The sequence below is a fragment of the Neolamprologus multifasciatus genome, chromosome 7 (genome assembly GCF_963576455.1).
Source record: "Neolamprologus multifasciatus chromosome 7, fNeoMul1.2, whole genome shotgun sequence".
Classification (NCBI taxonomy): Eukaryota; Metazoa; Chordata; class Actinopteri; order Cichliformes; family Cichlidae; genus Neolamprologus; species Neolamprologus multifasciatus.
The window spans coordinates 24,203,779-24,219,727 of record NC_140445.1 but is presented as its reverse complement, the minus strand read 5'-3'; the positions used below and the strand labels follow the sequence as shown (position 1 = coordinate 24,219,727).

The 15,949-nt window shown below is 42.7% G+C and overlaps 1 protein-coding gene across 3 annotated transcripts in view; it reads right to left on the bottom strand.

Annotated features, from left to right (window-relative positions):
* Positions 1–734: 734 nt before the first annotated feature.
* LOC146514292 (protein FAM222A-like) overlaps positions 735–15,949 on the bottom strand; it is a 35,583-nt gene continuing 20,368 nt past the window's right edge. Inside the window, exons 2-3 of one of the 3 annotated variants that reach the window (XM_085165120.1) lie at positions 13,189–13,354; positions 735–3,316 (exon numbers count right to left, since the gene is read on the bottom strand). In XM_085165120.1, coding sequence (XP_085021246.1) covers positions 1,920–3,316; positions 13,189–13,318 — 1,527 coding nt within the window. In that variant the 5' untranslated portion in view covers positions 13,319–13,354 and the 3' untranslated portion in view covers positions 735–1,919. Of the gene's footprint in view, positions 4,505–13,188; positions 13,358–15,949 lie in introns of those variants that run through there. The other 2 variants (XM_085165119.1, XM_085165122.1) reach the window with 2 other exon arrangements.

The window sequence follows — 15,949 nt, the reverse complement described above, 5'->3', positions numbered from 1 at the left end:
GCGCAATGAGGTCATCATTTGAATACTGCAGTTTTATTCCTAACAGGGCGCCTAATGTCATTATTCACACCATCTAGGTTATTTGTTTTATAATGGCCTGCTTAAAGTGGCTGTGCATTTCGTGTCTGGATCGCAGCTAGAAGCGTCCAATTTAGGAGGACAAATGAACCAAAATAAGGAGCGCAGGCAGGCACATCATCGAACATTAGCAATTCAATAGCTGGGAGAACGGCCAGCCTATTTCTCAATAATGTGAACAACAATATTCACGTGAATATGTCTTCAAGGAAGCATGTATTTTTCATATCAAAATGTAATATCTGCAGGAACAGGCCTGCACATTTTCACTTACGTATTTTGAAGTATTCATTGGCTTCTGCCTCAAGCATGAGCCATCCATCTGGACTAACATCATTCAGTGATAACAAAATTAGCGCTTTCGGCTTGCATCATTTATAAAGGAGCCAGTCCAATCTTTTCCAGCTAAGGATTGACTTACATCATATAATAAAACTGAAATCTTTGGGTGAAAAGATGGATCTTAATGGAACGAGGTAAAAAAATAAAATAAGAAGAGAGCGACTCGCCTTGTGCTTAAGCTTTAAATCCCTTTGCAATATAGCCAGAAAAAAAATCTTGTCTTCCTACAACTGCTTTATCATTCTGAATATAATAAAGACTGCAAGTTTGCCAGATAATGGCTATTAATAGGTAATAAGACAGTACTCGCTGGGTTTAGAAAATTTAATTTACTTGACAATCCTTATTAAGAAGAAGCAAAAAAGGGTGAGGGATTAGGGTCGTACATTGCAAAATGTAGTTATTTCATCAACATAATTCATGGAGAGCGCTCACATATTCATATATAATAATTGCACTTTATAAGAGAGACAGTTTGCCATATAAATCAAGGGGGAGGGGGTGGGGACATAAATAAATTGGATTACAGAACCAGTGCAGACACACAAAGAACTACTCAGTCACACATCTCAAACCATCGCAGATAATATAGCCCTACAAAGAAGACACTGTAAATGATTCAGGCGGCCTGCTCCTCTACGTAGCACTTCCGTTATACACACGGCGTCGTGAGAACAGTGTCGGGACTTTATGTCATTCAAGGAAAAATGTTCACACAAGCTTCTGAAATTCAAAAACAGTTTAAAAAAATACAACCAAGGGCATATCTTGCTTGGCCTGAATGCCACAGTGTTGATTTGGATATGCAACAGTCCTTAAAAGCCGAGCTGAGCGTGACTAGGTTAAATCAGTATAGGTGTTTAAATTACACAAGTTTCTCTGTGCCTGTAACAAAAAAAGTATGTTGGTTAGATGTGTATATATATTCACATTTGAATGGTGAAAGTATTTCCCCATGCAGCATCTAGGAGAGTTGCATCGTACTGAGAAAGCTGGGGCAGTGCGTATGTCCATTAAAGGAAAGCCAGGAGAAGGAAACCAAAACACAAATCCACGAGAAATCAACAGACAACCAAGAAGATTGGTTAAAAGTGATTTTTGAGGAGAATTCTTGCTCTCAAATAACTAATAAGAAAAAAACTCCATAAAACAAATACAGTATATTCACAAAAAGGCTTACCAGAGATCATTAACCGGATTCAAGTAAAAGTTTTCAGATGATTTTGTCATGTAAAAATGCAAATAAGTGCTCGGCATCACGTGAACGACAGTAATCATGTCCAATGGCCATTTAAAGATATAAAAATACAACGTGGAAAGTCCATAGAATAAACCTGTATTTTAAAGTCATGATTATCATTTTACCTTTTTTTCTTTTCCTGGCTTGTGAGACAAAGCCTTCTACAAATAAAGTACATGCACAAACAAAAAGGCATGTCTCTCGCTCAAAGACGCCTCTGCGGTCTATAAAAGATGTGTCGCTTCCCTGTCCTGCCGTCTTATCTGTAGATGGGGAGCTGGATGTGGGCTTGCTGTTGGTGCTCCATGAGCGGAGGCATCCCCATGGCTTCGTACCCACGGCCCAGCATGCGCTCTTTGATGCAGGGAGGGTGGATCTCACTGATGAGGCACTCCAGAGACTGCAGGCTGCTGCTAAGCACTGCAGCGTGGCACAGGCTAGAACTAGACAGCCCACAACAGAGGTTTTGGTCTGTGCTGTAGGCCTGGGTATGAGGAGGGGGAAGAGGAAGAGGTGGGTGAAGCTGTGCCTGGTGATGTTGTGGGTGGTGGTGGTTGTGAAGATGGGGATGGGGATGAGGATGGGAGAGACCCACATCTCTAGGCCTGGCTGCACATGTACCCGTTGTCAGCACCTGATAGGGATAACAGTCACTGTTAGGGGTAGCCACGACGCTGTCCCACAGAGGAGCGAAGTACTGTCCGACAGACACCTCCCCCTGTACGCTGGCGCTGACTCGCTCCTGCCCGACGCCCACTCTGCCAGGATGCGGCCTATACGGCAGCTGCGAGGAGCGGGCCAAAGGGAGGCAAGTTTCAGGAGAAAGGCCAACCCCAGCCTCTGCTGCTCTGTGGCCCTGAGCACTGCTACTCACACCGTACATCCTCACTGCTCCCTGCTGATAGGGCTGCTGCTGTTGCATTTGAGCTTTGTGCTGCCACACAGTGTAGTCTCCTTTGTCCAAGTATCCAGCTTTGGCTCTGTCTGCGCTCTGTGTCGGTAGCACCGCTCCCGCGAAAGCCAGACTGCTCTGGGGAGGCACTCCCAGGACAAAGTCTGAGTCTGAATGTGCCACCGCAGCCACGGCCTGCAGCGAGGGGCTGGCTCGGGCCTCTCCCCCCAGCTGCGGCGCCTGGCTGTGAGGAACTCTGCTCATCTGCCTCATCAAGCTTTGAACCTCTGCCAGCTCAGACTGGGGGGGCAGGCTCTGATCTCCAGAGGCTATTCCAACGCTAGAACAAAGTGTCTCGATCGGTGCATCGGGAGGCTTGCATGAGTTTATGCGATAGGCTTTATGCCCGTTTCTGACGGTGTAGCCATTATTCAAAGGATTATTATATGGTGCCACAGAAGCCTGGCTGTTTACATGTTTAGTCCTTCTGCCCTCTGAGGTTTTCACCACACCTTTGACCACCACAGAGGCTTTGACAATGGCCAACAAGCCTTGGTAGCCTCCCGAGTACGGATGTGAATAGGGGCTGTAGCGTTGACCAGTGGTGTCCAAGCCGTTTACTGTTTTGCTGAGTTGTTTGTGTTGCGGCACCCGCACATCCGACGGGAAGATTTTGATGGACAGCGGGCTGTTGGCAGTTTTCTGCGCAAAAGCATCCAACTCTGCAGGAGAGGGGTACCGAGAAATCATGGAGGACGGCTCCCCTGAGAAGAAAGCAGAAGACAGAAATGGTGATTAGCTCAGAAAATGAGCCCCTTGTGTCTTTCTTTTTTCTTCTTTTTCCCTCTTAAAATCTCAAACCGGTTTTATTACACACCTCCAGGATTTTTATTTTTAAACTTAGGCTCAGTTCAACTCACAATTAGTTCATTCTGGGAAAAGAAGAAACAGGAAAAAGCAAAGGGTCTAATTTCACAGTAGTACAAAATCTATAAAAACAGCAGCTAGCACTAAATGCAGGATGATCCTGATATAGGAAACTCTGACAAATAAGCAACACCTTTTTTTAATTGTTGCTTTTTAAAAATTTGATCAAAATGAATCTTGGTTCTTGGAGCACACCTTAGCAGAAGCAGAAGCCTCATCTAATAAGGAGTACCTAAGCAATTTACCAACATAATTACTCAAGTATCACCACGTCCTGCCCGTGAAATGCCGTTCCACTTTATGCCTTCGTAAACTTGGACCTAATCTATGCAAAAGCCTGCAGCCTAAACTGTGAAGGAAAACTTGACGCAGATGGACAAAGAAAAAAATCGTCGAGGACACAGATGATTGAATTGTGTGTGGGAAAGCAGACGGGACAAACTAAGATTGGATTTAAACACTATTATTCAGGCAATTTCATGGCTGCTTAACTCCTAGTGACTAAGGTGGGGAAAAGGCACCCCATTTAAAAACAATAAATCACAGTGTAGAAATTACCACCACCTTTCGGGGTGACACTTTTATGGAATTTCTGACATAAAAAGAAAAGCTGCTGAAATTAACCCAGATCGCAGCGTAAGTCGGAGGAAATCACAGCAGGCAAAAGAACAAAGCTGTAATCTGCAATAAAGAGTGAAAAGGGAAAAAAAAACCCTCAACAAAAAAAAAACAAAAAAACAAAACACTTCATTTCATTTTCAATAACAAATCCAATTCCAGCTATGCAGGGGAGCGCTCGCTCGTCGTTCCCATTTGAAATTGATTTGGGAGTTCATTTCATTTCAGGCCTACAGTGAGCCTCCCGACTGTGAAAATGAGTCAATCTACAAGATCCATCTCATGAAAGAAATAAATTGGGTGTTTAAAATGGAGGAAAGAGGCAAGGTGGAGTGTTCAATCCATCCACCAATCTCCCAGCGGAGCAGAAGGAGCAGGCACCACGGTGCCAGGAGCATGAATGAATTCTGGGGAGAAATAAAACAAAAGCAAAAACACTGCTTATTATGTATCGCGGTGCAGCGCTGCTATAGAAAACAATGACAGCTGGGATGTTGGAGAGGTGTTTGTATTGTATACAACATCAAGATGGGAGCTATCCCTTCTCTGGTTTCCCATAATACTGCTCACGGGGGGGGGGGGGGGAGAGAATTGGGGGGGTATCGAGGAAAAAGCAGCTGCAATAACAATTTCTGGCAAACGAATAAAAAACATAAGATAAATATTCATGACTACAAAGCATAAGAAGAAGAGGATCACATCCACCTGAAAGGAGCTTTAGATGATTAGATGCGATGACACATTTAAAAGCGTAATAACCGCTTGCATCACCACAGCACAAAAATCCCCCTCCCTCCCCCTCTTTTTTTTTGTTCCCCGCCTTTGATAACGGCGCTCAGTTAAGCAAAGATGGATGATTTAGCAAAACAAATCAAAGACAGACATTTTAGCCGTTTCTGGTTGAGTAAAATGTCAGTGCTAAGCCCCAGCATGCTGTGATTGGCTTGCTGTTCCACAAACACTTCAAACACTCTGAATGCTAACACGTCTTCACGGGGTGTCTGATATTGTTAGTCCAGAGATTACAGCCCTGTCAGAGCTATGGAGACACAACACAGCTGCACTTCCCACTGCGGCTGCCTTAATGTTGCCACTATGGAAAGCCTCATTTCCAAATAGGCACTCTGCATTCACATATTTATCGTCTGAGGACCACTACTGTGTGACACAGGCATAAAAAAGGATCAGTTTAGACTTCAAAAAACGAAACAAAAAAACCCCAACCACTGGATAATGTGAAGTTACAAGTGTGATCAAAAACAGCATGAGCGGCATTAAATTTGCTCAAAATTGCAACCGCAGGTACTTGTTTCAATCTTGAAGGCTTTACCTCCAGTCGGTAGTGTTTGATGGCAGTGAAGTGAGCGCCACGCGGGTTGGCTTCCCCCAAAGCGTGTGTTAGCTGTAATGAAAGTAACGCAGTAACTCTTTCCTCGCAAAACACATAAGCTTTCCTGCGAGCACACCCAAACCAAATTAAAAAGTGCAGTTCATCAGTTGCAGTGTGAAAGCGGACGTTTTCTCTCCAGTTGCCAATTAGACAATAGCCTACTGTGCCGGCTGCTACCTTATCCAAATACTCAACATATGCATATTATTAGAGTGAAAACCGTCGGCCTGCAGAAAGCGCTGCCTCCACTGCGATCCGCAGGTAGGAAAAGGTCATTTGCACACTCCGAGATTAGGTTTGAACTTTACTGTGAAAAGTTACAAGGCAAAGCAGACTGTGTACCTCGCAGTACGTGCTCCTTTCCTCCTTTAGTTTGAAAACAAGCAAACAAAAAGTAAAAAAAATAAAATAAAATACAATAAAAACGAAGCCAGCTTTTAATTCCCATTCATTTGCTTCCAGTGTTAAGCCACAGGGATTGTATTCAGAGCATTTCAACTGCAGCACATGAGCATACGAGGCAGGAAAACCTCATTATTTTCATTCTGCAGATAAGAATGCGTGAGATAAAACTGCTGCACACTTTTAACCCAACGATGAGTTCATCTACTCTAATCTTTCCCTGCTGCAATTATGGGATCATGCACGCTGATCTTACAGTAAGTTTATATTAATGCAGGCTTATATTTTTAGCACATTCATTGTCAGTTTTTACGCTATAAGCAATATTATACAGGCGTGTGCTGTAGGAAGACTGGAGCCATTTTCCCACATGAACTCTGAGTGTCGCTAGGGTCAAGTCGGTACACTGTGTGCCACTGCCCTTTATCACGTTTAGCACACAGCAGGGGACAGTCTCCTTCAGACAGGCTCAGTACTGGAAATTCTCAGCTGGATTAAGTGAGAGTGACACACATAATGACCGCTCTCTTGCTGTGAATTCAGTGGACAGCTACATGTACTTTTCACAGGTTAAAGGGCGTCTAACGCTCTAAAACTCCAACAGATAATGCCACGAGTCCAGATCATGTCGATAAACTGCTTGAAAGTAAAGCGTACATGTCGTTCACAGCTTATTTGAGTGGATCCAGTGCGGAGGGGTGGGGTTAATTTCTCAAGACGTCAATCTCATAGGTCACAAGGCTTTTAAGATAGGAAGAGATCAGATAGCACTGAAAAGGATATGAAGCAGAAGCATCTGAGAAGAAAACAGTTTTCCCTTGAAGTGGGCGCTCAGTGAGGGTGACAACCACTGCTCAGCTGTGAAGGATTATGAGCAAAAGAGGATTCAAAATGAGGCCGGGGGGGGGGGGGGGGGGGGGGGGGGGATTGCTTGTCTATTTAATTTGAAACCAGATTTTTAAAAAAGCGGGGTTTAAAACCATCTCTTTACCTTTTCTCTCCAAAGTGTACATTGCTTTACTGTGAAAAGGCACTGTATCCACACAATTAAATTCAGTGGTATGAAATAAAGGCAGAAGTGAAGAAGTGAAAACAAATACGAGGCTGTTCGCATGACAACAAGGAAATGGCAGCTATGTGCTGTGAGGTAAGACATGGCAGAGAGATAATTAGCAGTCTGACCTTAAGCACTTAATCACCCTGAACCTGCAGACAGCACGCTGTTTCTCTCCTCAGCCCTGACAGCGAGCAGCAGCAGAAGTAGAAGCAGCTCAGAAAATACCATCAGCCACTTTTCCGCAAGCAGTCTTGACCAAAGCCATCGCGCAGTGCTTAAACAAGCTTTGACCTTTTAGCATTTCCACCGCTTGCTTTTTAGACGGGACTGATTGAATCGAGCTTGTTTATGTGAGGCACACTGGACTGTGATGTGCGGTGCTGCTAAAAACCATGATGATACATTTAGTGGCTCCTCCGGTCAGGATTTGGCGTTTTCTTTTGGTTGAAAGGGGTTCGACACATTTAACACGCCAGTTTCAATGGGTGCTGTTATGGCACCCATTGAAACTGGCACACTTTCACAGGAAACAACTAATCCTGATTTCCTGCTTCCACGCACGGGACGTGCTTGGAAAGAAAGAGCTCAGGGTGAGGGGCAATCATAAACGCTCAATCACCACTACGCCTGATTGTGCGGGTGTGTGTGTGTGTTTGTGGCTTCAGGACAGAGATTTCATTAATATTAGCATAAAAATAATCTGGAGGGATAAACCATTTTTAATCATACAGTGTTATGTCGATGTATACATACGTATGGGTCTTTCATAACCTTTTTCCACCCACACGCAATCCCACTCGACGCTTTCTGCCACTTTAAAATGGGCTAATCTTTTTCCCGTGGTCACACTTGAAGCCATTTCCCCCAGATTAGAGCAGGGACCTCATTGTTTTGGAGCACTTTGAGTTAATCACTAATTTATGGGCAAAACAAGCCCCAGAGGCAGGGCTGAAACAGGAGTTGGACAGGCTCATTGAGTTTCCAAAACCACGGCTTCCAACCATTTCATGCCCAGAGGGAGAACATAAGGAAACAATTACAATGGTTGCTAGATACGATTTCCAAATGAGATAAAACTAAAACAAAACAAAAAAAATCCCATTTCATTGTTATTATCCATACATGTTGGCAGAACTGCCAGACCAAAAAAACTAAACCAAAAAAAAACCAAACCCACAGGCCTTTGATGTTAGGCTAAAGACTTATCTTGAACACTTTTGTGTGATAACATGTTTACGAGTGTCAAATCCTCAGCAGGAACATGGCACTGAGAACTGGCAGTTAATTATAGAACAGCGCTTCTCAGCAGGCATAAATACTTGTTTACCACACCAATAATCCTGATATTTAAAATACCTTAATAACTAGGGACGAAGCTCAGAAATACAAGAACGCTTTTAAAAGCCATCCCTCTGTTACCATGACAACCTCCTCCGTGCACTCACTTGGCCCAGTAAGTCCAGTCATTAGAACCATGTAATTAATTGCTCCTGCCTTCATTCATCTGTTTAAGACAAGCCTCTGCAATCGACTATCTGCCTGTTAGAGCAAACGGAAGATAACTTTATGGCTTTTATTTATCTTTTTGGTATTTTATTTTACATTATTTACATGATTAGAACCCAATTATATCCTGGTGCGATTGATTATTTCAGTTAATTCCCAGCTTCCAATTTTATTATAAAGCAGACCTACGCCATGCTTTTATTGTGACTCAGAGTAGCTGCGTGATTCAAAGTTCAAGAAAACTCATTTGTCTTGTAGCGCCATTCATCTTCTGTGTATAAGCAGTAATAATATCAGTAATATAGTACTGTACAGAAGTCGTGATTCATACCTCATGTCTTTATATTTCATAAAAGTGTTATTTTTCAAGGGAAATGTGAAATAAGTCCAACAGTTTATTGAAATACATTCAAACATGCCTGAAGGTCAGTAATACTCGGAATGACCACCTTTATTCTTCGGCACAGCCTGAACTCTCTTATTCCGTTTTCTTGTCATTTCTTTAAGCCGTCTTCGGGAATAGTTCTCCAGGCTCTGTTGAAGGACAATCAAAGCTTATCTCTGGATGTTAGTTTCCTTTTGTTCTGTTCTCTGTCAAGATGATCCTACACTGCTTTTCCCCCCTATCCTGGCATGCTTTTAGTAGCAAAGTGCCTTAAGATACAATTTAAAACTGGTTCTTTGCCAAGCTGGGTTTTTTGTAGACACAACACTGGTTCTTCCTTTGATTTAGGCTCCTTTTTATGCTTAAATGACTCATAGGTAACTGTTAAGTGGCTTAACAGCATATAAAAACATCGCTCTGAAAGTGATCAGATACAAGAACTGGACTCAAAACAACTGAGAAAGCAGCCTATGTCTAAAGTAAAAATTTTAAAAGACCTTCAGGAAGTCCGGAGAACTACTGCTGAACGCCACTTCAGCAAAATATAAAGAAATGAGAATTGGCTAAAGACTTTTGCACACTACTGTATCTCTTTAAGGATCCCCTCTCTAAAAGCCCATTTCCTACTTATTGGCTTTTGCAAATAGAACCTTTTACTTTTCAATCTCAGGCTCTTGCTGTGCCTGAGATGAGCATATAAGGACATATGTACAGAGTCGACATCAATTCAACACAAGAATAGAAAAAAAACCATTTGAAATTAAGCATTTAGAGCAGCATGAAGCCTTAGCTTTAGGTTCATTTTTTGAAACTGTGAATAATCAAAGCATCCGTAAGGAAATGCATAACGGCTCAGCTTTACACACACTGACTGAACTTAGTTTAAACCTGGAGTAATTAATAAAGAGGGCATTAAAAAGATTCACAATAAAGTTTTAAAGTTGTTCTAAAGTCACCAGCAGAGTTATTTCAGGTGCCCCCAGTTCAAGAAAAAAAAAGACATCCCATTCATTTTCCCTACAGATAATCTTTGGGGACTCAAAGCTGGCTCACCTCTACTGTAGTTAGAGTTGATTCACTGTCTCAAAAACTAACAACAGTGCAGAGACGTTTTAACTCCAACTGCAATGGTGAAAGAGAAAACGCTGGCTGTGATTTGCTTCTTCTTCTTCACAGCGGTAGCGGCAAAAGCTTTTATTGTAGTGTTTAAAGCCACTCGCCATGCTCAACAGAGCTTCAGATTTGAGTGCTAATTCTCTGCGCTTCACATCGCAACGAGGCACAGGAAAACGCTGACACCGTATGCTCTTAAATCTCACTCACACTAACCTCTCTATTCACAGGCTTCTTTGGTAAACACAAAAATAAAAACACTCAGACACTCATTCGCCTCATTTTCACGAGCCTCGCTCTTTCCATGTCAGTGCTCCCTGGATGAAGGCTAGGTACTCACAGAACAGAGTAACCTCAGGGTTTAACACTTGGTTATGTGTGCTCGAGGAGGCTCTGGCCAAATACTTCCTTGCACCAGTGTCATTCCTCATTTGTTTCTATGCCGCTTGGGCAAAGTTTCCCCCTCTCAAAGGCGGGCCGAGTGCAGGCCGGCAGCGTGGGAAAAAAAGCATTTCCAGCCACGGCTTTCAAGCTGAGATAACAGCGAACATCACAGCTCTCATTTACTCTCATCACATAATTCCTAACAGTCGTTTCTCAGAAATCTTTCGCGTTGGTTTGCGTGGCCGGGAGCTCTAATGGCCCCGCACCTTCCATTTATCGATGGCTAAAAATGAAAATGGCTTTCAAAAGCACAGCAGTGGCTTAATACTGTCCCCTTTTAACTTGATCCAACGACTCATTTAACGAAGAAGCCCAGACCACACAGAATGAGCTCCCATCAGCAGTTTATTCCCTCTGGCTGCGCTTGAAATGTCAGGCTACAGCTGGAGGGTGCTGCACCAGGCACAGCGCAGTGCATAAAACTGAAGGGGGGTAGAGGGGGGTGGGTGGAGGCCCTGCAGGTAAACAGGATGAGAAAATGCATCCCTGTTTCTGCCTGAGGCAAACCAGGCCCTTCTGTTCCAACATTTAGCAGACAAGCGCTCCACTGATTCCCAATTAATATTTAATAACAGAAAAGACAAAGGGGTATTTCACCTGGGGAAATGAGGGATGAGTAGATGGAGCTTAAGAGGGAATGAATTTTTAGCATTTCAAATTTGAATATGGTTGGATACACACTGCTTGGCTACAAGTAAATAAGGAAGACATAATAATTAACTGCGCAGTCTGCGACACCACAGATTTCACTTATTTTGGCTGATTGGAGCTTGTATTGTAACTGTATACAATGCACTTAATTGACATGCCCCCCCATGCTGTTAGTCTCGTTTCACTTTTTATGGTACTTTTAACTGCCTGGAGTTTGGTGACCTCATTAGACTCACAGCATGACTCTATAGAAGGTCAACCTGAGGAAATCTAATTATCAGAAATAAATGAGAATGAGACGCACGAGAATGCACAAGATCATGCACAAGATCATGCAAACAAAGAAAACTGGTAACATAATGAGTCAGATAAGCTAAGAAACAACTGGGAAACACTCACTGGCCATTTAATTAGGTACACTTGCTAGTACTGTGTTGGACCCAGAAATGCCTTAACTCTTCAAGGCATGGGTTTAAGAAGGTGCTGGAAACATTCCCAGAGATTTTGGTCCATATTGACATGACGGCATCACACAGTTTCTGCAGAAGTGTCTGGCTGCACGTCCATGGCGCAAATCTCCCATTCAGCCACATGCCAAATGTGCTCTACTGGATTTGGATCTGGTGACTGCAGAGACCATTTGAGGACTGTCAGCTTAGTGTCAGTTCAAGAAACCAGTCTGAGATGATTTGATGCGTTATCGTGCTGGAAGCAACCATCAGAAAATGGGCAAACTGGTTATAAAGGGTTTAACACGGTCAGCAACGATATTCAGCTGCGCTGTGATGCTTAAACAATGCTCAGTTGGTAATCAGAGTGAAGTCCCCCCCCCCACCTTAAATCAAACAAAAGTGGTGTCAAACAGGGAGGGGGGGCAACTTCACTCCAATCAGTGTGCCAAGAAAATACCGCCTACAACATTACAGCCCCACCAGCAGCCCGAACCACTGATACAAGCCATCCATCCTTTCATGTTATTTACATTAGACTCTGACCTTACCATCTGAATGTCACAGCAAAATCAAGACTCATCAGACCAGTGCAGTTTCTGTGCAGAACTGTAGCCTCAATTTCCTGTTTTTAATCAACAGAAGTGAATGAAGTGGTGTTTAGCTGCTGTAGCCCATCTGCCTCAAAGTTTCATGTGTTGTGCACTCAGAGACGCTCTTCTGTAAACCTTGGCTATTTTATTTATGGTTACCCTCCTGTCAGCTCGAAGCAGCCTGGCTGTTCTCCTCTGACCTCTAAGATCAACAAAATATATTTTCACCCAGAAAACTGCAGCACACCATTTAATTTCCTCTTCTGGACCATCCTCTGTAAACCCCAGAGATGGCTGTGTGGGAAAATCCCAACAGATCAGCAGTTTCTGAAATACATCAGACCAACAACTATATATTAAAAGTCACTTAAATCACCTTTCTACCTGTTCTGATGCTCGGTTTGAACTTCAGCAGGTCATCTTGACCACGTTGCTGCGATGCGATTACCTGATTAGATATTTGCAGTTGAACAGGTGTATCTAAGAAAGTGGGCGGGTAATGAGAAACAGAGAACAGAGCAGAAGTAGGCTTTGCAGGTAGGATGAACCAGTGGAAGCGAGTTGGACAACTACACAAAGAGCATGAAAGCAGAGTAAACTACATAAAGAAAATAATAATCATCTCATTTAATCAGTTAATTGAAAGAAATCTAATCATAAATTCCACTCCCAAAGATTCAACACTCAACCTTACAGCACATGCAGTGCAATCATTCAAAATGAAGGTCAAACAACACCCACACACGAAGCACCTTCTGCACAGTGTGAGCATCATTAGTAACCCTGTATGGGCGATTTGAGTCACTCTGTAATTTCACTTTGTCCACTCTGACCTGCATGCATTTGCACTGCATGAGCACGCTGATTACAAGCTTTTACAATTAGCAGGCATTATCATCAAGTAGCCCATTACTTTAATTCAAAATGCTCCACAGTACCTGGAATCTCAGCGAGCGCTGCTGAAAACAACCACGTGTGATCTTTACGAGCACTTTGAGCCAACAAGGTCAAGTAGAACGTGACTTTATTTTTACTCCCAGTGTGTCATGAAAAACAGATACTTTATGACAAAATGTCCTAAATGTGTTCGATAGGACTCACCTTTGTGGGTGCATGACTGCAGCGGTGGTACCGGCAGCAGCAATGGCGGCGGCGGAACATCGAGGCTTTTGGGTGTGCAGGCCAAATGCTGCGACGAGAAGTTTTGCCGTCTCTGGATACAGGCCAGCATGATAGTTCACTAGGGCTGCGCACAGCCTGGGTAAACCTGCTAGAACCAGGCAACAAAAAAAAACAGGAGAAAACACATGATTTTACACTTTGGTTAACACTTAACACCTGATAGACAAAACCTCACAGACATATCAGCAAGTTTTAGAGACTGTACAGTTAACTAAACGCTAACTCCCCTCTGTCCACAATGAAAATGTTAATGTGGGGATGTTTAGCAGGTATACTAACACCTATGCTAATTAAGGCATCAAAGTACAGTCAAGATCAGAAGGAATGTCATTAAAATAACCATCTACCATCAATATTTCTTTGAATAACCACTGTTAACTTCACAGTCCCTTTAGACTTTACAGGAGACTGAATCAGCTCCAATCCAGCCAATTGGATGACTCTGGAAAATGTGAGGGGTGGCATCAATTTTTAACTTTTAACTATATTTTCATAAGTTTTACAGCTTTTCCTACTAATACAAACCTTCCCAATGGCCATTCATAAGTATTAGATTTCTGTAATTTTACACATTTATTACATACAATTTAAGACTAAAGAGTTGTGCTGCAGATATCTTTCATTTACTCCACCAGCATGCAGAAGAACTGACACGCACTGTTGAAATTGCACTAATTTTTCTTATTTTAAAATATCTCAGGGATTAAATGTCTAGTTACATTTCTGTACACCGGCAGACAAGGGAGTTTCACCGGTCGGCCAACAGAAGATCAAAGTAGCTCTATGTGGCCCGCGATGTAAAATAAGTTTGACGTCCCTGCTTTACAGCACTGGTTCTCAAACTGTGGAGCACAGAGCCACTGCTGCCAGAGCCTTGAAGTCCAGGGGTAAATTGTAAAGACAAATAACAAAACGAGTCTTTATTTAACTAAAATTCTACTCGGATTCTTTGCTGATTGATAAAAAGTGCGGCATGTGACCCTTTTTTTTCCAGCATCTGAAGCAAGGCATACCAGAAAAAGTTTGAGAACCACTGCTTTAGAGGGTTAAAGTCACATTCACCCAGAAGATGTCTGTAGTTACTAAAAAATCAGACCTGCTCAGCATAAAGATTCAGCCTCTGACCACCAACAGCTATCTGTTCAAGCTAATCTTCAAAATAGATATATGTATTTTTTTAAAGCAGGTGGTTGCCTTATTTGCGCCTGTGGAGCTAAATGTAATCACTGGGTTTCCTTCTCTAGGGAAGATGAACAGTTGTGTGTAGTTTTGTGGCATCCCATCTATCAAATAGATGGGCTAATTATTCCTTCGATTATCCACAGTGATTTTTTTAACTTCAAATTATAAGCATCAGGCACTGCTGATGGAAGCAAACTGCAAAGCTTCCTCGTGGACATTAAAATCCAACAGGCGTGTTCTTTGTAAAGCGCAGATCTAAATTTCTGCAACCGCTCGGATCCTTTTACCATATTAAAATTCAGCTGCTCCTCGATGAAATGCAGAGACTGTAAATTTAAGAAAGTAATATAATTTAATGATGACTCCATCTCCTTCCTCTGCTTAGTTGTTATGATGGCTCCTTCCCGTTATCAACCTTGCTTTCTGCCTGTTGTGATCACAGATCATTTACAACCCCTCCTGTAGCCTCAGGCCGCGTGTTTCAATTTCTAACCGGCTCTGAGACCTTGGTTTCTTGTTCTATAAATTTATGACCGTATTGATCAGCAGAGAAAGCCAAAAGCAGCTCGCTCCCTAAAATAGGCTGCGCTGTTTGCAGTGTTAAGTACTGTCAGAGGAAATGAGAGCCTGTGTCTGAACAAGACTCGCCAAAGCCACAGCCACAGCTGTGCTGATTGAAGCAATCACTCTAAAAAGAGCGAGCTGCGCTTTGAGGAAATATTTCAGCGATAATCGCATTTGACATTCTGTTTGATTATCTGAAAGAGTCAGCAACTCTGAATGCCAGCGTTGCAAAACTAAGAAAAAAAGAAACCTCAGGCTATCACTGCACTACGTATTGCTGTATTTGTATCAGGTAGCCCATCTCGAAGACAGACAACTGCTGTCAGTTCAAAATGCCGCAGAACTATTGGCATTACTAGTTAATCAATCTGGTGATTACAAATTGAAACACTGTATTTTTCTTACATGTGCAGTAGTCCCCAAAATGGCTACTACGAGCCTGCAGCATGAAGCTTTCAGATTGCCCTTTTTTTTTTAACTTTTAAGGTTCTTCTGGATTTTTGTTTTGATTTCTGCCTCAGGGTCTGGAGGGCAGCTAAAGCACGTCAACCACATAACAGCATGTTCAGCAATGGGCTGCAGAAACATGATTACCTTCGCCTCAAAAGGAAGAAGACGGAGTGGATCTTATGTTACTCAGGTGCCAAAAAGAAAAAAAGATTCCCCTACTCCCTTCTTCCACTCAACATCTGTCCCTCGGTGACAAGCTCACTTCAAACTGCTCAGCGCAACCTGCCTCATCTGAACACACACATCTGAAGAGCTAAAAGCCTCGGTATGCCTGGATTCCATTTTGAAAATAATAGCAATTTCACAACAACCCCTCCATTACTACACATTTGTCAAGAGGGAAATACTAAAAAGGCAGAAGGAACACAAGAGAGGAAATGCACGTCTGGAGAAATCCCTTCACAAGCAGAAAATGAGACATGAA